A 20,881-nucleotide genomic window follows, 5' to 3' on the forward strand; every position below is an offset into this window, starting at 1 on the left:
GGTCTTGCAGTTTACACGCCGAGATTTGGCCGGATTCCTTGAATCTTATAGTTATATTGTGCACTGTAGAAGGTGAAATGCCCCAAATGCTACTGATTGTTCTCAAAGTGTTGGATTAGTCGTTGACGCATCTGTTGCCAGATTGGCGAGCCTCGACCCATCCTTGCTCTTGAAGGACTAGGCCTTTTTTGGAGGTTCCTTATATTCTATGATTAGACTACGGGTGCTCCAATCTTAGCCGGAAAAGACCGTTGTGGGTGCGGGTTTTCATTCCAACCAAGCAGAAGCCACACCCGAGTCTACCGAAAGCCAAGATCAATTGATTAAACAGGTGGAATCGGGTGTGGCTCCTGCTCGGTTGGAAGGAAAACCTGCACCCACACCGGTCCTTTCCGGATAAGATTGGACACCCCTGGACTAGACGATTGCCTCACCTGTTTCACATTACCTTATTTCCACTTGCCACATCGCTATTAGTCCAAAATTGCCCCTGTCCCAAACTTTTTTGGAATGTGTTGCATGCATCAATTTCAAAAATAAAAAAAAAAATTATGCAGTTGATTAGATAAAACATCAAATACTTTGTCTTTTACGCTTTTTGATTAAATTCAAGTCAAAGTACATTTACAAAATCACTCCTCTTTGTTTTTATTAACATTTTTCATACTATCCCAACTTTTTTCAGAACTGGGGCTGTACAGTACAAACGACGCAGTGTGAGAGAGCACAGTGGAAGAAGTGCTCAGCGTGGCATTTAGCAGAACCCGTCATGTAGGTACACGGTTTGACCTACCAACTGTATAGCATGTGAAGGGAAGGTGTTCAGGAACAACCGTCTCACAGCTTCATAGTTTGCGTTTCCGCCGCCAATTAATTTGGCGTTTATTACCTTGCGTAAAAGTTTGCTTTAATGAAGCCGGTGGCTATCGGTTGATTTTGGACTTGGATTTTGATACAACGCAACCTCGCCATACTGTGCAAGAAAAGTTTAGTGAAACGGCGCCAAAAATAAGTATGTACTGTTATCTTAGAGTGCCAATAATATAAAAGCACTGTTCTCTTAAATAGTGCCAATAATTCTAGAGTGGACTATAACGTCCTTCCCACTCATGGTCCGTTTATAAATCCCAAATCTAAAATTGTACTCTCGCACACATATGGTAGGAGATAATGCCTTATAAATAGCTAACTGAAGGGCAAGCTCATAGAGAAATAAACACATCTGCGTCTGTCAGCGAAGATATCTGGGGTACGCGAGACCGGTTCTGACAACGACGGTTAATAAAGCACACGATCAGGATGTCACTCAAATCAAAGCCCTGACATCAGGACACTGGATATGCTGTCAGTGTAGATGTACAATGTAGATTATGTCAATACATGATAGGCTTGTTTTCTTTTAAAGTACACATGCCTCCATTACATTTAAATGGCATTCCAAATTCAAATTTTTTTTTTTTTTTTTTTAAGTAAAAAAGAACAAAGTTTAAAACATAAAAAAGTAACAAATGGACAACTCTTATACCTCATAAAAAGAGGGATGGTTAAGCATGTTGTGGAGATGTTTTTCCACCAAAGGCTCCAAAAAAATGTTAAGACACATGACCATTATGGACTCCATGAAGGACCAGGACATGCAAGATGAAAACCTGGCTACCTCTACCAAGAAGTTACAACTGGATCAACTGGGTCATGCTTGGACCTTTCAGCAAGACAATCCAAAATCACATCCAAAATGCACACCAGCGATGACAAAATCAAGCTTCTGACATGACCCTCCCAGACCCCTGACCTAAACCTTACAGAAAACCTGCGAGATGAGCTGAAGACGAGAGTCCACGAGAGAGGATGATCTGGAGAGGTTGCGTATTGACTGTTTTCAGATTCTTCACTCTGTAATTCTCCAATCTCCTCAAACCAAGCATGATGGGAGAAGATTCAGTGCTGTTGTGTTGGCAAAGGCAAGGCTGCACAGAGTACTAAACGCAAGGTGCAAGTAACTCTCACGCTTTTATTTTTTATAAACAGAATGTCTTTACGTCAATTAAACATTACATTAACTACAAATAGATTTTTTTGGAACCTTTTTTACCGCAGGATACGGATAATTCAGGACTGTAGATATATATTTATTCAAATAAACAAATAGATTATTATTTTTTTTTTTTTTTTTTTTTTTAAATAGGAAGATACCAGCAGTGAGATGAGGAAATGACATCGCAGAACAAACAGCAATTTTGACTTCATCATCCCTGCATTGAAAAGTGTTGTATAAACAGGACAGAACTGGCCTCAATGCATTTCAAACAGATGCAGCTGCAGAGTGACAGAGCTGGTAGCACGTCTAGTTAGATATTAAATATTACCACAGTGACAGGATAACAACTCCTTGTGATTCATGCGATATTTCACAAAAGAAAATCCCATCCATCCATCCATTTTCTGTACCACTTCCCCTACACAGGATCATGGGGGAGATTTATAGGGGCGACTGTGGCTCAGGTGGTAGAGCGGGTTGTCCATTACTCGTAGGGTTGGCGGTTCGATTCTCAGCCCACATGACTCCATATAGTGTGTGTGAAAGGGTGAATGAGACAGTGTAAAGCACTTTCAATAACAGCGCTATATAAGTGCAGACCGTTTACCTTGAGCCTATCCCAGCGGGCTGAGGACACAAGCCGGGGGACATCCTGGACGGGGTGCCAACCCATCTCAGGACACGAGAAAGCCTATAGGTTAAAACTACTTGTTTATATGTGGACAATCATTAACTGCAAAATTCTGGAAATTATTTCTTTTCAGAGGAAAGTCAAAACCATCAGCCTCCAATAAGAGGAAACAAAAAAAATCCAAACTTTTATGGAGAACGACTGCGGTCGTTTGAATTGACAGCTGAGAACAGCTGATGAATAGATGAGGACATTTTACCCACACACCAGTCATCTCTCAATTGCGTCATGTGTTTTATAGCATATGCATGTCCGATCAGGGTCTTCCTTTCTTTTGTGTCTGTCAGGGAAACTTAAAATATAAAGCATCCATCCATCCATTTTCCGTACCGCTTATCCAACGCAGGGTCACGAAAAGCCTGGAGTCTATCCCAGGGGACTCAGGGAACAAGGTAGGGGACACCCTGGACGGGGTGTCTTCCCATCGCATCGCATGGCACAACCACACACACTCATTTAGAGATGCCAATCAGCCTACAATGCATGTCTTTGGACTGGGGGACGAAACTGGAGTACAGGTGTTGTATGACAGGAGAGACCCGAGAGAGCTGGTGGGTAGGAATTAGCCAAGACATAGTTTGGGAGAAAAGTCATTTAGTTACATATGATGTTAACAGCAAAACAAGTAAGTTCACAGCTATAGCAATAAAACAATTGGCCTCATACCAGCCTCTCCATCAAGGTAACTAAGAAACAAAATGCAGCTTGGTCACATACCACAGAAACAACAACGTCTCCGTCCTAAAGACTTTCCTGTTTCTGAAAACTGAAAGTGTACAGCTTTACCTTTGAAGGTCTCAGAGCGCTGACACTGGAGACTGCTTCCATAATGGTAAACAAACAAACAAACAAACAAACAAACAAACAACTCCTCACAGAACATTTACACACATTTTATATACATCTGCTCACATCGAGTTTCAACTCAAGCCCCTGATGTGCGACTGATGCAGCAGCACTTTAGTAATCTGTCCCTTTCTCTCACCTCCTCATGTATACACTCTGCTCAAAGAGAAAGTTTTAAAGCTTCAACATTTACGCCAGTGTTAACGGTGTTGTGCTGGTCTTTTATATTCCACCTGCTCACTGATAGACAATTAAAGTACAGGAAGGAGGGAGGGAGGGGGGGGGAGGGGAAGGAGAGGGAGGGGGAGAGGGAGGGGGAGGGGGGAGGGAGGGGGAGGGAGAGGGAGGGGGGAGGGAGGGGGAGGGAGAGGGAGGGGGGAGGGAGGGGGAGGGGGAGGAGGGAGGGAGGAGGGAGGGAGGAGGGAGAGGGAGGAGGGAGAGGGAGGAGGGAGAGGGAGGAGGGAGAGGGAGGAGGGAGAGGGAGGAGGGAGGAGAAGAAAATATAACATACAGAAAGAAAGTAATGAGATTTTTTTTTTAACTGTGGAAATTGGGGATATTCACAACTTCTCAATTAAACAGAGCACTTCAATACAAGAAGAAAAGAAAGTAAATAAAAGTGAAGAAGAGAAGTGCAACAGAAGCAGGTTCCCAACCCCTGGAGCTCAGGACAGTGTTCTCACTCCTCTCCTCAATTAACTGATTAGTTGGATCAGGTGTGTTGGGAGCAGGATAATGATAATGATGATGATGGTGACTCTTCATCACATAAATCTCTTCTGTTATCAGTGATTACTCAATTTAACCTATTTACAGCAAGTTGTAAGCACGAGCAGTAAACAACAAAACAACACTTCTCCCAAACACAAATGTGCTTTATTTCCTCGACCACACATTTCTCAGCAGGAGAAGCATCCGGTCAGTGTCATTAATGGAGTAAACCAGTCTTACAGGTAAACAGAGAAGGTTAAATGGAGTGTGTGACAGCTGTCCACCTGTCCATATAATGAGCTAGCAGATGTCAGGCTTTTCCTAACACAGTCTCCACACCTGCATACACGTTAACAGCCGTAATGGTGAATTCCTGAGACGCGTGTGAGTGTGTGTGTGAGCGAAAGAGAAAGAGAGAGAGAGAGAGAGATGAAACTGGTAGCCAGCCGTGCTCACGCTCTCAGGTGCAGCAGCAGCGCGTTAGCTAGCCTGAAGTGTGCGGAACCCAGAAGACGCTCGCTCACCTTTCTCCGTTCTCCACTCCTTTTTCTTTTTGCTCATGGTGCCGTGCTGCAGGGGCTTCTGGTTAAAAGGTTTGGAGTGAGACAACCCCAGGCTCACAGCGAGTGTGCGCGGAAACTCAAGAGAAAGTGAAAGCGCTCCTGAGCGAGATGCCTCCTCGCTGGAGAAAGCTGTCAAAATATAGTGAAGCAAGCCCCTGTGCGCGCGTGCGCAACCTGCCTTGCTTGTGCCGTGTGTAGCGTGCGTCGCGTGCCTGACCTGATTGGTCGCGTCAGGCCAGGAAGTGATATTCTGATTGGACGGTTTGGGGTGCACCTCCGATCACGGTTGTGGATTAGGGGTTAGGTTGCAGCCCCGTGAGCGTCGTGATATGGTAGGGTAGCAACCGTGAACACTATGCACTACATAGTGCACTATATGTTCAATTAGGATGCGGGATGAGATTCAGTATTTTAAGACCTAAACCAAGGGGTCTCGTTTTTTGTTTTGTTTTGTTTTTGTTTTTGTTTTTTGCAGGTTGGGACCCCTTGATAGTAAAATAAACAACAACAACCAATAATAATAATAATAATAATAATAATAATAATAATAATAATAATGACAAGAACAATAACTACAACAAAAGTAATAACACTTATGATGATGATGATGATGATGAAAATAAAAATAATAAAAGTGATTATGATGATGACGAAGGCAATAGAAATAATAGTAACAATAATAATAATAATTATTATTATTATTATTATTATTGTTGTTATTATTATTGTTATTATTATTATTATTATTATTATTATTATTATAGTAATAGTGATTGTAATGATGAAGGCAATAATAATAATATAAATTATTATTATTGTTTTTATTATAGTAATAGTGATTATGATGAAGGCAATAATGATGATGATGAGGATGATGACAATAACAACAACAACAATAATGGTGATGGTGACAACAATAACAATAATAATAATAATAATAATAATAATAATCGAATTGATGGTGAAAATAATAATAATAATAATAATAATAATAATAATAATAATAATAATAATAATAATAATAATACATGTTGTTGTTGTGGACATCAGTATTATTGAATTGTTGTTGTTATGTGTGGTTACTGTTAACAGCTTCAAAACTCCTAATTCTCTTAGCGGGATCCTCGCCACTGTAACGTGCTTCACAAACCACTGGAGGTCCTCAGTGGTCTTAAATGAAAGTTCACAAGTTTAAATCCGGATCAAATTCGTTACTGCTACCAAAAAAAGTCTCTATAATCTTCATGGAAAATGTCAAATATTTATGAATTAAATCAAGGTAATTTTTAGTCAACCTGCCCTTAACATAAAAAGAGTTGCCTTTTCCTCACTGGTCCATAAGACTCATTAGTCTGTCCTGATAATTGTTAAAACAGATATCTACACCATCAAGTGTGTTAGATTACATTCTGTCTGGTTAAATAATAAACTTGATTTAACTCAGTCTTTGCATTCGTTCGTTTTCTTCCCCCGACCCCAGCAGTGAATCGAATGAATCGACTCTAACAGATCGGTTCACTTATAGGTACAGAAAAAAGAATCGAATCACATCACTAGAGTGAGTCTTAATGCCCACCCAACATTGATAGAATAATTATAAGGGGCTTTGATTGTCTACCAATTTGAAATGTCCATTTAATAATGGATTAAAAAGTGCCTCTTGGAACAATTCTATTTATTGACACGTCCACTGATAAATTAATTTATCTTTATTGTATTCATATACTGTTGTATGATTTGAGTTGGTTTTGGATCTGAAATGATTTAGATTTTAGATTACTTCATGAATTTAGATTACTTCAGCATTGAGAGGAAGTAAAATATTAATATTTTGGTGTCTGAGACTTCCTCTGTGAAATCAACCAAATGCATTATAGCCTACTTAAATGCTTAACGTTTTATATCGTCGATCGATATTTCTTTGCCAGTTTTAAATGTAAATAAATATAACAACGTTTTTCCTTTATACTCGTAAATACTGTTTGTAGAACGTTACGGTGCTTTGGTTTTGTAGGAGGTCACGGAAACGCATTTAACCACTAAGCGTCATTGTGGTTTTAGGAAGAGCTGCTTGTTAAACCGTAGTGGGACTTTGTACTCTTTTCAAATCCTATTGTGACTCCTCCGTCACTATTACACTTACAGCCGACAGGACAGGGAAGATTTCTCTCTAATACACGTGTATTACAAGAGCAACAGTGTCTGAGAGGAAAATCATGCAGGCTATCGAAAATATTCAGTGAGTAGGAGACAAGTTTACTTAGATTCCTAACGCTCACATAGCGAATACTGTTCAATGCGAATGCGCGTGTATACAAGGTCATACGGTAACAACTAGGCGCTGCCTGGAAAAGTAACCGCTCGTTTGTTTGTTTTTTGTTTTTTTAGAACTAGACGCTAATTTTCACATGCACACTTATTAATTGCTGTACGTACAATCTGTTTTGCATGTTCTTTCGGGAAAACTATCCTTTTTTTATGTGAATAAAACTACACACAAAAACTATTAAGAGTTCTGGACGTTTTCCTCAAGCGCCTCGTGGTTACCGTAAAACCCCGTATACACGCGCACATCGCGCTGCATTAATTAAACATCCCATGATCTGTCCATTCTCTTCTTCGTGCAGAATATTTATAGCTATTATTCCGTTCTTCCTGGTGGTTTTCAATTCAAAACACTTTTCCAGTCGATAGTATTTGCAATCTGGTAGATAAATTAATACAAGCTCCAACAAGTATTTTTTGTAGCTTAGCTTAAGTAGCTTTGTACATGCTCCAGTATGTAGCTTAGTTTATCATCATTTTAGGGTTTTGTACTATAGAGACAGTAATTCCTGTCACACATAAGTACCTAGATATATGTATTTTTTCAGTATATGTCCATTTGCCTTTTCCTTCACTTAAAAGTCCACAAGTAACTAGGAGAAATAATAAGATGGTTCTTTATATATATATATATATATATATATATATATATATATATATATATATATATATATATATATATATATATATATATAAACTAGGGACTTTTTAGTAAGTACTTATCATACATAATGATAATACTACAGCTTACATCAATACATGATGATACACAACTAGATATTTAAGAAATTTAAGTTTCTTCCAACTTTGCCGTTAAATACTTTAACATTTTTGTTGCCTTCTTGCCATTATCCCGTCATCTTTTGTAGGCAGGCCATCTCCAGCCTTGACCTTCACCAACGTTATGTCCTGGCCCTCTCTTCTGCTGGAATTGGAGGTCTTTTATTCTACCTAGCATGGAGGGAAAAGGCAAAGAAGATCCCAGTTGGAGACGGATGGTGGAGGGTAGGAGAGAAGCCCCTAACCGAGGACAGAACAATACGGCCATTTGTTGTGGAGACCTCCAAAGAAATGATAGAGGTAGAAGAACATATAAAGAACTTTAACAATTATTTGATTTCTATACACCCCTGATACAGACAGCTTTTCAGACTTTCCAACATTTTGAAAAAAAAATTATATTCCACTTCAGTTAATCATGTTATGTTTCTCTTCCATGACTTCAGGATCTTTACCGGCGCATTGACCAGACACGATACACAGATGGTTTGCAAGACTGCAGATTTCAGTATGGCTTTAACTCCGCCTATCTCCAAAAAGTCGCTTCATACTGGAGGCACGAATTTAACTGGGAAAAACAGGTTAAGGTGCTCAACAAGTACCCACACTTCAAAACTAACATTGAGGGTGAGATAATATATACACTGTCACTGAAAAGTTTGGGTTGTTGTTGTTTTTTTTCCTTCAGTGAATGAATTATTTTTGATAAAAGGCTCTTGACCATGAACTCCACATTTATCACTTTAGGTATAGATGTGCATTTCATTCACGTGAAGCCCGTCCAGTGTGTTGGGCAGAAAGTTCTTCCTCTCATGATGGTGCACGGCTGGCCTGGTTCCTTCTTCGAGTTCTACAGGATCTTGCCCATGCTCACTAAAACTGAAGGAGATGTTGTCTTTGAGGTCATCTGCCCCTCCATCCCAGGCTATGGGTACTCTGAAGCCCCACATGTACAGGGTAAGACTAGAAAGATTTTACACGTGCGCTTATTACAAATCCCACATGAAAACAATATTGTTCTCGCTGTACTTTAGTCCTCAACCACTGCAAAGTGACCTTAAATGTTAAAAGAAAACAGGTAAACTGTAGAGCCCTTTATGATTGTAAATATTCCATGTAGTACTATTGTTTTCTTGTCAGAAAGGGATCCAAACTAGGTAACCAGTATCTCTTTTTGGAAAGTAAGAACCCTTTATTTGAAAAGGAACCCGTAGAGGAACGTATATAAAACATATTATTAGACTTTGCCATAAGCAAACATTAAACAAGGCAATATTTTTCCATATGAAATAATAAATTGCTAGAAAATAAGCACAAAAAGGATCAGGAACACCTACACTTCATAAAAGGAAATCCTGAATCTATGAACATACAAATTGGGAACCTCACTTTTATAATCCCCCTCTCACCATTTTCAATACCACAGGATTTAATACCATGGATGCTGCCCGTGTTTTCCACAAACTCATGGAAAGACTGGAGTTCAGTGAGTATTACCTTCAAGGAGGAGACTGGGGAGCACTAATCACCTCCAACATGGCCCAGATGAAACCTGAGTAAGATATTATGATGCATTGTATTGAAGCGCACACACATACACACACATTATTTCATGTCGTAGCTTGTCTTATAGCCTGCATCCTGCTGTCACAAGACATGATTTTATTTAATTTTTTTTAATCAGTACCTAAAATGTAAACCAAAGGACAGGTGGGAATTTGGGGATCAGCCTTCCAAAAGATTTTATCCACTATTAAATCCTCATTAGAAATTCATTATTTACTCTTAGAAACTCATTATTCAAATTTTTTGTTCACTATTGCGTTTACTTTGTTCTCTTGCATAAATCACCTCGAGACCTTGTTAATTAATAATGCTATATAAATAGCTTTTTATTACATTTATTCATTTAGCAGACGCTTTTATCCAAAGCGACTTACAAATGAGGAAATACAAACAAAGCGGTATATCAAGCAGTGAACAATACAAGTAGTGCTACCATATAAGATCTTTTGAGTTCTAGAAAAGCAAAGTGCACAGAGTAAAGGTGTAAGTGCCAGAGGAGGTTTGTTCTTTAGGATAATGTGGGGTTGGCGTTTTAGGGGATAGTTAGGTATTCATGGAAGAGGTGGGTCTTTATTACTGACATTTTTATATGCTTTTTTTGCCCCCCCTTCATCTCTTTTACAAAAGGTGCGTTAACGGCTTGCATGTTAACATGATCAATGCCAGAGCAGGAAGCATTACGACCGTCCTGTCTCTCATCATCGGCCGCTACCTGCCCTTCTTGGTAGGCTTCACCAGAGAAGACGTGCGCCGCATCTATCCTTACATGCAGAAGAACGTGTATGAACTACTGAAAGAATCTGGTTACCTGCACATCCAAGCTACCAAACCTGATACTGCAGGTATCCTACTGTGACTTTTATTACAGTTAATTCTGTAAAGCCTGTGACCCACAAAAAGAGCAGGTCTAAACAAACATACCAGTATCACAGAGCTTGGATGTGCGTCATTTAAAGTTTGCAACATTGGATTGTTTGAACGACGTGCAAAGGTTAAAGCTGAGGATTTGGCAAGTTATAGAGTTGGTTAATGTCCCACACTATTCTTTTGAACGCTAATTTGGTGGAGTTTGTCTCCTCTGACAGGCTGTGCGCTGAATGATTCTCCAGTTGGTTTGGCTGCCTATATCTTGGAGAAGTTCAGCACCTGGACCGATTATAAGAACAGGGACCTTGAGGATGGTGGATTAGAGAGGTAAAGATTTTATTTACGTATTTTAAACATGAGTATACACCATGAACACACTGAAAAGATTAGTCTATTAGTATACTCTGACTACATACGAGCATATTCAATCTCAACGCCTTATTCACCATTTAAAGGGGGAGGGGGGGGCATTATTTATTTTTCAGGCATGTATTTATTAAATTTTTCCCCCCAAAATTTTACACATGCAGTCATCTAAAACACATGGTTTCACATGGTACACAGGCCTACCACTAGAGGCCACTTCAAGCATTGAAATACTGTATTTTGCAATATAGTAGGCTGGACAGTGTAAATAATTCATGAACCTTTATCATCACAAGAGGAGCAAGAAGGTAAGTGAGGAGGAATTGGGACTAAAAGCGAAGGCACTTCACTTTTAAATGAGACGACCAAAGCAGCTCTGGGTTTTTGAGAAATGTCAAGTAGTAGCTTTTTAAATAAGTTATACTTATCTTGCTCAACATAAGAATGCAAAGACACTTTTTTTGGTGAAAATGACATGCACTACACAGGGTGTACAAGGCAATTACTTTATACCATCAACTGGATTTTGAAGATTAAAAAATAATAATAAATAGACACTCATAATGGCACATTTTAAGTCTCAGGACTGATAAGTGAATACATCATTTACATTAACGCTAGAAAATAATTGTTTATATATTTTGTCATATCATTGTGATACCTAATATCACATTGTGTTTGTCCATCTTGTGCAGCCATAAATAAATTAGTACAGTTTTATTGTGTTAGTGCTGAACCTTTGTCCTGCTATAGGAAGTTCAGTCTGAATGATCTCCTCACCATCATCATGATCTACTGGACTACAGGCTCAATCACCCCATCGATGCGCTTCTACAAAGAGAATATGGGCAAAAATTTTACGAAAAGAGTGGACAATTTGTAAGTTGAAAACCTTCCACACCAAAATGGCAAAATAATATTTAGCCACAATACAAATTGGGGGTAAAGTATGAAGGGGATATACATGCTTGTTATGCATTCTTTTGCTTGGCTTGTCCTACTCAGCAAATCTTTAAAAACTTGACCCATGTCTGCGTTTTGTCCCCCAGAACGAAAATTTACGTACCCACTGGACTGGCAGCGTTTCCCCATGAGCTGATGCATTGTCCCTGGGTCTGGGCCAGCTCAAGGTTCAGAGATATTCGCTCTTACTCCTACATGCCCAGAGGAGGGCACTTCGCAGCCTTTGAGGAACCAGAACTGCTCGCTCAAGACTTGCTGCAATTTGTGAAGAAAGTAGAGAGCAAGAAGGCTAAATAATTCATGAGGGCTATTCCCTTACAGATTGTAACTAGCAAGGCTACGGAAGTTCGTTAACACTGCCTTTAAACAACTTCACGCAAAAATCATCTGCCAATTAATCCACACTACAAAACCGTTCTTGTTTTTTGGAAAGCTGCTTTTTTTTTTTTTTTTTTTATTCTTCATTCATTGAAATGGGAAATTACTACTTAATTCATATTCACAAACTAAAAAGAAATGATAGTCAGACAGTTTATAGTTTGTCATGAAACATTTTAATAGAATAGTTGTGTATCATGTCACCATTTATAAAATATAACTACGTGGTGTAAAAGTAAAACTTCGGGTATTCAAATAATTTAGACTTGTTCTTCTGTTGATCACACAAATTCGACTGTGTTCCTGGTGTGATAAGACGTGTTAAATGTATTCTGTGTGTCAAAATAAAGTTTCTTTGTTGCTCCATAATAAAATGTGACTAGATTTCTGAAAGAGAAGCACATCAATGACATTGACAGTAACTGCCTACCAATCGTCATATGTGAATTTCATTTAAAAAAAATAATACTAATTTAAAAAAAAATCCATGAATGAAACATAAAACTAACTCAAATTCAAGGTTTCCATTTTGTGACACAATCTATCAATCCCTGAAATTTCAGCACCATGCGTTTACCTGCCTTTAGGATTGTCATTTACAGAAACCCTTGACAGTCACAGGTGTTTGAAACCATATATAGTCATCCCAGTCTCTAGTGTCTGCTTTTCTCTGGCCACTTCCAGTAGCGCCACTGGCTAACGATATCACCTGCCTCTTTACCCTTGTTGGAACTCTGAAGTCGACTTTCGGCTTGAACCATTCTACACCGCAGTCCCGGTGGGCGAGCGCCATGACTGTGGTGCCCATGATGCGCACCGGCTTAACGTCAGAAAGCAAATCCGCCACGAAAAGGGTGCGAAACAGACGCCTCAAACACAGGGAAGTTCTCAAACTCCTGTCACTTCCTCCCTGCACTAAAGCCTCCATGTTGATCTCGTACAACTCCGTGGGAAGAATCCCGGAGCTTCCCAGCATGAAGAGCACGCGGGGGACGTAACTGAGGGAGAAAAGCACCTCCAGGTGGCCCAGCACCTCATCCAGCTCTCGCAGTGTTCGCTGGCACCGCTGCCAAGTTGAGTCTCCTGATGGCTTGATGGATTTTCTAACTGCTCCTTCCTCCAGCTATGGGCAGAGAGTAGTAATCATGTGCTTTACACAGACATCTGCGAGCATGTATACTGTATATAAATATCCAAGATATCAGAACATTTAAAGGCAAGCAAGCCAATTCTGCCCGATATCCTCTGACTAGCTAAAACTCCCAATGGATATGACTACTATCATTCTATTTATTACACAGTATGTTGTAGTTTGTCATATTTGGCCATTACAATAACTGCCTTCACAATATAACAATATTACTGATACTGCTCACAACCATGACCAGAATGAATGGTGAATGAATGAAAAATGCAGCACAAAGCTGGTTAGTTCCTTTGTTTTTAGATGAATACACACATTTTTATATATATATATATATATATATATATATATATATATATATATATATATATATATATATATATATATATATACACACACACACATATATACACATACACACACACACACATTGTGTAGGCAAGCATTAAGCAGACACTACTGGAAACAATTCTGAGCATTCACTCTTTTCTGATTTCGTGCCACATTTGGTTTCAAATCTACAGGGAAAAAAATTGTCTAATGACAGATTATACAAATGTGAACCTGATTATTATTTCATTTATGTAAGGGGGAAAAGAAGTTACTGAGCACTATATCACATGTATGTAAAAACTAAATGTCCTGTTAGTAATAAAAAATGAGATTTAGTTGATTGAAAACAACCAGTCAAGCCAGGCTTGATTACAGTTAGTCCTGCTGAACGGATTTTACACAACATGCTCTTGTAATGACATCCACCAAATGTCCATGTAACGATTCTCATAATTATAATTACAATTGAATAAACCTGTACTACAGCACTGTTTAGCTTATTCGTTACGTTTTTGATGTGTCCTCTGTCTGTCTGTCTCACCTGTGTGGTTGTGAGCTGCTGCTTTTGGAAGAAGACCATCTGGTCATAGGTCATGGGCAGCTGTTGTCTCTGGTACAGGACACACTTGAAAAGCTCACAGACGAATCTGCAACAGCCATCCTGCGTCACGCTGCCTGGAAATACCACGTCTACGCGGCCCTCCACTCGGGCCCTCCTAGCAATCTCCTCGTCGTCATCACCGCACACTCGGCTATAGTCAGACTCCTGCTGTCCGGTCATGTGTCCAGGTAGGAAACCTTCAAGTCACAATTTTCTGTAATTTAGTTTAAGATCTACACAGTGTTTCTGTTGTTGCTTAAAAGTAGCTATTGCTTTTTGAATGGGAAGAAAATGAGAGACGCTTCCTTATCCTGGTATCGTCTTTCGTTTACCCAGAGACTGTTTTAAAGCTACTGAAATGTGAGAAGAACGTATCCAAATAATAAAGAAAGTGTTCTCAAAAACACTGAGATTCCACCCATCCATCCTACTCCAAGGGAGCCTGGAGCCTATCCCATGGAACTCGGGATAGGCACAAGGTGGGGAAGAAACTGGACGGGGTGCCAACCCATTACACACACACATTCCCAATTCCCAGATCCGGCGCACATACCGCGTGGAATTACGGCACTTGGACGGTCTGCTCCTGTTTGACAGATTTGGGCCACAAGCAAGCCATAGCAATGCCGCATGTGCCACATTTTTGCCAAAGGTGGCCCACATTTGTTGTGATATTTGGGCCGTATTCGCTATTTACCACATGGGCCACATCCAGATTACACATTGCAGTAAGCACCGCATCTTTGCCTAAAACAGTCCACTTGTGATTTGGGATATTTGGGCCATATTTGCGATTTTACACGTGGGCCACTACAGGCTCATATTCATTTTGTCCGGGCCAAAAGAAGAGCAGCAGTGCCGCATCATGTGGCCCACATCCGGACGCTATCTGGGTTCACACTATGGACAATTTGGAAATGCCAATCAGCCTACAATGCGTGTCTTTGGACTGGAGGAGGAAACCGAAGCCCCCGGAGGAAAACCCTGAAGACCACTCGAACCCCCAGCCCTGGAGTTGCGAGGCAGACTAGTGCTAACCGCTAATCCACCGTGCATAATCCCAATAAAGTCCATTTCATTTCCAGTTTGTAAATCTAAAATAAAATGTGGAAATGTTCAAAACAAATCCATATTTAGGAAAATCTGTTTTCTTGGTAATGAATGACAGCGTGTTCATCTGTTTGTGTTCATGTGATGTATGTTGAAAACATCTGTGCATCCAGAATACACTTCTCAGACAAATGAAAACATTTAAAAGGGAACTGATAAAAAGTTGAAGTGGTGTTAGTCTGGTAAATTGTTTTGTTTTTGTTGTCCGGCCCACGTGACACTGGACTAAATAGAAGTTGAGTAACGCTAAATACAGAGCAGATAAGATAAGATAGATAAATCATAGCTTACTGTTGTGCTGCTGGTTCTCTGGTGCTACGGTGCTATCTCTATTTTCCTTCGCTTCTTCTCCGTTTAATGGTTTAAACACGTCCTTATTCGCAGCAGAAGTGTTAGCTGGGACAATCGGACACAGCCCGCTCGACTTCTCAGTCTCTCCTTCTGTGGCCTGTTCCCTCGCAGCTCCTCTGGTCTGTCCATCACACCGTTCCTCCTGAATTTCACCGCGACTGTCGACTACACACTCCACCTTTGTGATAACAGTCATGATTTTATTTACTTCCACTTCTTTTCCGAGTCCCTCCTCGCCCATTTCTCCAAGTGTTTGAATTGAATTTCCTCCGCTGATGCATCATGGGAAGCTTCAACGCGGAAGTGCTTTTTGGATTGGCGTAAACGTAGACCTATAGGCTGTGTCCCAAACAGGGAGCCCTATGCTGCCTATATGTTACCTCAGTTACCTGATAAGACAGCGCCTCTATATCCGCGTACGTCACTACGTTGCTAGGTTACCGCTAACGGATACTAGTCCATTAGCTAAAGTGAAATTGGGGAGTGATTATTCTGTGACTACACCAATCATTTCTAACCAGAAATAAAACCTTAAGTGAAATAGTATTTTTAAACCTTTTTTATTCTTGTCCTTTCGTCATAAAGTCCTCGCTTGCCATTGTTTTCCGCTGCCATTTTTTTACAGGCTAGCTAAAGCACTGGATTATGGGATATGCAGGAAAATAAGAACAATTGTCGTTGTTGTTATTGTTGTCAGCAGTGTTGGTCAGCAATGTTAGCAGACAAAATGATGCCAACTCAAATTTTATTTAAACGAATTAACTCTACAGAATGTGTGTGTGTGTGTGTGTGTGTGTGTGTGTGTGTGTGTGTGTGTGTGTGAGTGTGTGTTTCAATCCTGCTAAACTTAATATTTAAATAAGGTTGATGACCTATAACTGAAAACCTGCAACCATAAGTGATGTCTCACTTTAGAGACATTAGACATGTTATTCAAAAAATAACAGTCATAATCAATTGGTACATTAGCATTTTAGTCCTGTTAATCAATTATGTTAGTAAATTATGTTATTCTATGATGTAATTGTGTTTTAGTCAATAGTATAGACATATTTATAAAGGATGAGGTTAGAAAGAAATGTTTGGTCCAGAGAGGGTATGATGTCCGGTCAGAGTGACTCGTATTATTTACCGATCCAATGTACTTACCAAGGCCAAAATTCTGATTAGGTAGCATAATAGGGGGGCACAGACAGACTCTATGAGCAGAGCGGAAAGTTTTGATTAAACCGATTACAATCTCTGGGTTTTAAACCTGTCTAATTTTTTAAAACTTTTGATCCACTAGTCATAATTTTCTATATATTTATATTTACTTAATTTTAAGCATTAAAACTGTTTTTGTTGGAAGAGGTCTGGGGAAAAAATACTGACAAAGCAATTTCTGAGATTTTTGGCCCAAACAAGATTTCTTACTCTAGGATCTCAAGTCCACATTTGTTGGCCCTATCATAGTGTATTGCACCTTATTCAATTGAATAGTGTTTAAAGAATACACTTGACTATGTCTCCCATTGGAAATATCTACCCACATTATGCAATACAGTGCAGACGCTTGACGTGTATCTGTTTGCCAAAGACTTCAGTGATGATGAAATGGCAAGTAAAAATAAGAGTAAAGCACGTCATTGTCATTTTTTATCATGCAAAATAAACATTTTCTTTTCTTGTGTTTCCTAGTGTGATTGATAAGACCGTGAAACATTACAGGACAGGTTTCAAAACACTTAATAAAGCTAACCAATTTTTTTATAGTTAATATATAATCAATTATTACATTGGGGTGGGGAAAGTATGCTTCAGTAAACATGAATATCCTGCTTAAGTCTGGTTTCGGTGAGTCTTGCATCACAAAAAAAGCTGCTTAAGGTATTAAAGGTCTGTTGAATGTGCGTCACAGTGCAGAATACATGGCATTGTGATAAGTTATTTACCACTAAAATAGAGGTCTGATATGCTGCACATTGGTTATACTTGCACCAACATGTACTACATCTCACCCTGACAAGTAGAACATAAGGCCAGACATTCATGAAATGCCACTATTTCGTTCAATCATTCATCTTCAGTAACCTACTGCAATTATTCTGATAGGCAAGAGGAAACTGGAGAACCTGGAGCTTTTCTTTGTTTTTAGTAACAAATCATTAAACAGAGAAACCAATTTCCACACACCTTAAATTAATCTAAATCTAATTAGCTGGATCATCTTTACATTTCTCTTTGCTTTCTTGTCCATTAGTTACAAGAGGAAGCAACGGTCTATGATAAATAATTTTTTAAAAATTACATTTAAAGTAAGTAGTAACTAATTGAATGTATTGTATAACTAGCATCCATTTGCATTACTGCTCTTACCCATGACCTTGGCTGGATATGGAGAAGCACACTGCTTAAGCAACAGGTTTGCTGAAGAATTAGGTGTATGCCTTTTACAGTTTTTTACAGCCTACGTGCAGAATTAATCCCTTAGGTGTGTTGCCAAAATTCAGCCAAAATAATGACCATTTATCTTATCCAAACAGAGCCTGCTAATCATTTTGACCTAAATGCTAAATCCTGATGCAAACACACACACACACACACACACACACACACACACACACACACACACCCATTTCACTTTGTTTTCCAGACATGCTCCTCCCATTACTATCAGTATTATATAAATATTCTCATATTCATGAGAACTGCACTTTCATACCACAAAGTTAAGCTCAACGCTTTGTAATCATGTTTGTGAAGGTTGCAGCACTCTTGGCAGTCTTCCTGGCCGTGGCGAGCGCTCAGATTTCGGGAGCTCCGGCGGATGCAGACATAAAAAACCCAGAAGTCAAGGCTGCCCTGCGGTTTGCAGTTGCACAGTACAATAACCAGAGTAACAGTATATACCTCTGTAAAGTTGTTAAGGTGATCAAGGCCCAGGTGCAGGTAAGATATTTTACTGGTATATTTTAACTTTACCGAGAGCTTGCATTTACATAATTATTAATGCAGCTAATTAATGCCATACCTACACCCAGCCTAAGTCTAGACTTAACCTATAACCAAATGGAAACCTTTTTAGGTGTTTTTTGTTGTTGTTGTTGCTCTTTTAGGTGATTTTATTTTTAATAAAAGCTGACGTTTTTGTTGGGATCAGCCAAATGTCCCTAAACGGTCGAAACTGTCAGATATTCCTATAGTATATGCGGATATTTAGTCCCTACGAAGACATAAAAACATAGCCACACGCATATACACACAGACACAACGCATACACACCTACTTATTCACTCTGCTATACCTTTGGTGCATGTTGGGTGTGTGATAATACAGACAGCAAAGGATTTCAGGCTAAATACAGGTTTGCGTGTATCAGACGTCAGTTTTTGCCATGGCAAGTGTACTTTAGGACAAAAAATACCTAACTGCACATTCTTATGGCATTTGGGGTCTGGACCAAATCTGGGCCTAAAATACTACAAATACGACCAGCCATGCACTTCTGCCTTTTTATTTTGGACCAACAGTGGTCCAATTATTGTTCACAATGAGTAAGTTGAGGTTGTATACTGACAGCAAGTAGCGTTGCTGTCTGTGGTTCAAGCCTGAGCTCAAGTCACTATCTGTATGGAGTTTTACATGTTCACCCTCTGTCCATGTGGGTTTCCTTCATACAATCTGTTTTCCTTCTACCTCCCAAATACATACATACATACTAGTATGTGCTTTGGCTGTTCTAAAACCGCAACCCCCCCAAGTGTGGATGATTAAAAATGAGCATGATGCCTTGTGATATATTGGTGTTCTGTCCATTGTGTATTCTAGCTTTGCGTAGTCCCAGGATAGGCTCCGAGACCACCACAACCCTGACAAGGATAAAGTTCTAACTGAAGATGATTGAATGTGTTATTTGGCCTCGGCCTATACGAGCAAAAGTCTGAATTATATGTGATTTAAAGTTAGTGATGATTGAATTTTTTCCTTTCGTTTAGGTTGTTTCTGGTTCTAAGTACTACTTCACCGTTGTGATGGCCCAGACTTCCTGCAAAAAAGAGGAAGCTAAAATCAAGTGTGCCATCAATTCGGACCCAGCGATTGCACAGGTTAGTTATACAAAGCTCTCTGATTTATGTCTATAGTACTGTTTATAGAGAATTGTTTGCCTATGCATGCTAACTCTTCTGCCTCTTTGTCACTTCCCTCAAGCCCCATGAATGCAACCTGGTAGTGTGGAGTCAGCCTTGGTTGCACAGAATGGTTTTAACTGAGAATACCTGCTAAGAGAGATTTGACACACTGTCCTGCAACCCAGAATCTTTCAAGAGATACATTTAAAAATGTGCATTATTCATCAGAGTGTATTTGGAGATGTTATTAAAATGTTGCTCAAAGTATGCATTGTGGATTTATTTACTGAGTTCGTATTCATACCTATTTTTATACTGTAGACAAACTCTTCAGCCTAATACAAGAGTTCTAACAGTACAGAACACAGCAAGTTCATGCACACGTCACCTGCTACACGTCTCTGTCCAAAGTGACTTAAAAGGTACACAGAATTACAATTCAGTCATTTACCTGTAAAAAGACCTGACAGTAATACACACAGACTGTTTGCACCACTTTAGCAAGTGGTACAAGATGGTTGTAAGTAGATCAGAAAGAATCATAACTAAAGAAGATGCCTGGGGTAAGTGCTACCAGACAGGATCGCTACAAACACTCATCACAGTGTGTCTTAGATTCAAAATACAAGTCAAAAGAGAAAAAATTAGCCAAAGATGAATAAATACTTAAGCAAGGAATAGCACAGGAATAGTACAAACCTAAATAGATATTGTCTGCTGTTGGGAAGTGTGTATAGATCTCTGAGACATAGGGATGTGCACAGGGGGTCATGCTGAAAGGTGAGGTCATGGCAACGAATGAATGGTATGACAGTAGGCCTCAGGATCTTAGTACAGTACGTCTGTGCATTCAAACTGCTATTGAGGTCAATCACTTTATAGAACATAAAGAACAAAAATGAGATGTTTCTGTTCTTGTGTTTCTTAACATGATAGATAGACCATGAAACATTACAGGGTGGGTTTTAACACACCTCTCAGGAACATGACTAAACAATCATTACAGTTAATACCTATTTACCGTTCATCGGAGTGGAGAAAGGACTGTGTGTTTCAGTAAATATGAAAATCCTGCTGTAGCCTGGTTTCTTTGAGTGTTACGTCACAAAAGCTGCTCAAGGTGTTAAAGGTACAGT

General features: G+C 39.4%; 4 protein-coding genes across 6 annotated transcripts in view; 2 read left to right on the forward strand and 2 right to left on the reverse strand.

The window, feature by feature from the left end:
* The window catches only part of macrod2 (mono-ADP ribosylhydrolase 2), a 613,005-nt gene extending 607,989 nt beyond the window's left edge, over nucleotides 1–5,016 (reverse strand). The window contains exon 1 of one of the 3 annotated variants that reach the window (XM_053679442.1): nucleotides 4,811–5,016. In XM_053679442.1, the coding sequence (XP_053535417.1) occupies nucleotides 4,811–4,847 (37 nt within the window). In that variant the 5' untranslated portion in view covers nucleotides 4,848–5,016. The remainder of the gene's footprint in view (nucleotides 1–4,810) is intronic. The other 2 variants (XM_053679443.1, XM_017463465.3) reach the window with 2 other exon arrangements.
* A 1,883-nt stretch (nucleotides 5,017–6,899) lies between these two features.
* On the forward strand, nucleotides 6,900–12,468 carry ephx5 (epoxide hydrolase 5). The gene is made up of 9 exons (XM_017464084.3): nucleotides 6,900–7,088; nucleotides 8,044–8,254; nucleotides 8,401–8,581; nucleotides 8,702–8,911; nucleotides 9,381–9,510; nucleotides 10,148–10,362; nucleotides 10,606–10,714; nucleotides 11,507–11,632; nucleotides 11,803–12,468. The coding sequence occupies exons 1-9, from the start codon at nucleotides 7,066–7,068 to the stop codon at nucleotides 12,011–12,013; spliced, it is 1,416 nt and encodes a 471-aa protein (XP_017319573.1). The 5' UTR covers nucleotides 6,900–7,065; the 3' UTR covers nucleotides 12,014–12,468.
* mad2l1bp (MAD2L1 binding protein) lies at nucleotides 12,248–16,027 on the reverse strand. The gene is made up of 3 exons (XM_017464085.3): nucleotides 15,574–16,027; nucleotides 14,113–14,369; nucleotides 12,248–13,217 (listed from the first exon to the last, which is right to left on the reverse strand). The coding sequence occupies exons 1-3, from the start codon at nucleotides 15,872–15,874 to the stop codon at nucleotides 12,687–12,689; spliced, it is 1,089 nt and encodes a 362-aa protein (XP_017319574.1). The 5' UTR covers nucleotides 15,875–16,027; the 3' UTR covers nucleotides 12,248–12,686.
* Nucleotides 16,028–18,301: 2,274 nt separating this feature from the next.
* On the forward strand, nucleotides 18,302–20,012 carry LOC108263374 (cystatin). The gene is made up of 3 exons (XM_017464086.3): nucleotides 18,302–18,564; nucleotides 19,611–19,721; nucleotides 19,825–20,012. Exons 1-3 carry the CDS (start codon nucleotides 18,367–18,369, stop codon nucleotides 19,897–19,899), a joined length of 384 nt encoding a protein of 127 aa, XP_017319575.1. The 5' UTR covers nucleotides 18,302–18,366; the 3' UTR covers nucleotides 19,900–20,012.
* Nucleotides 20,013–20,881: the final 869 nt, after the last annotated feature.

This window comes from Ictalurus punctatus, chromosome 3 (assembly GCF_001660625.3).
Source record: "Ictalurus punctatus breed USDA103 chromosome 3, Coco_2.0, whole genome shotgun sequence".
NCBI classification, from domain to species: domain Eukaryota; kingdom Metazoa; phylum Chordata; class Actinopteri; order Siluriformes; family Ictaluridae; genus Ictalurus; species Ictalurus punctatus.

Excerpts from the sequence above, each read along its gene's own strand:
- LOC108263374 (XM_017464086.3), top strand. The coding sequence starts at position 18,367 with ATGTTTGTGAAGGTTGCAGCACTCTTGGCAGTCTTCCTGGCCGTGGCG. Across the intron at positions 18,565-19,610 it reads TGATCAAGGCCCAGGTGCAG|GTTGTTTCTGGTTCTAAGTA; the intron begins GTAAGATATTTT and ends CCTTTCGTTTAG. Across the intron at positions 19,722-19,824 it reads CGGACCCAGCGATTGCACAG|CCCCATGAATGCAACCTGGT; the intron begins GTTAGTTATACA and ends ACTTCCCTCAAG.
- ephx5 (XM_017464084.3), top strand. The coding sequence starts at position 7,066 with ATGCAGGCTATCGAAAATATTCA. Across the intron at positions 8,255-8,400 it reads CCTCCAAAGAAATGATAGAG|GATCTTTACCGGCGCATTGA; the intron begins GTAGAAGAACAT and ends CCATGACTTCAG. Across the intron at positions 9,511-10,147 it reads ATGGCCCAGATGAAACCTGA|GTGCGTTAACGGCTTGCATG; the intron begins GTAAGATATTAT and ends CTTTTACAAAAG.
- mad2l1bp (XM_017464085.3), bottom strand. The coding sequence starts at position 15,874 with ATGGGCGAGGAGGGACTCGGAAAAGAAGTGGAAGTAAATAAAATCATG. Across the intron at positions 14,370-15,573 it reads AGAGAACCAGCAGCACAACA|GTTTCCTACCTGGACACATG; the intron begins GTAAGCTATGAT and ends TGTGACTTGAAG. Across the intron at positions 13,218-14,112 it reads AGCAGCTCACAACCACACAG|CTGGAGGAAGGAGCAGTTAG; the intron begins GTGAGACAGACA and ends CTCTGCCCATAG.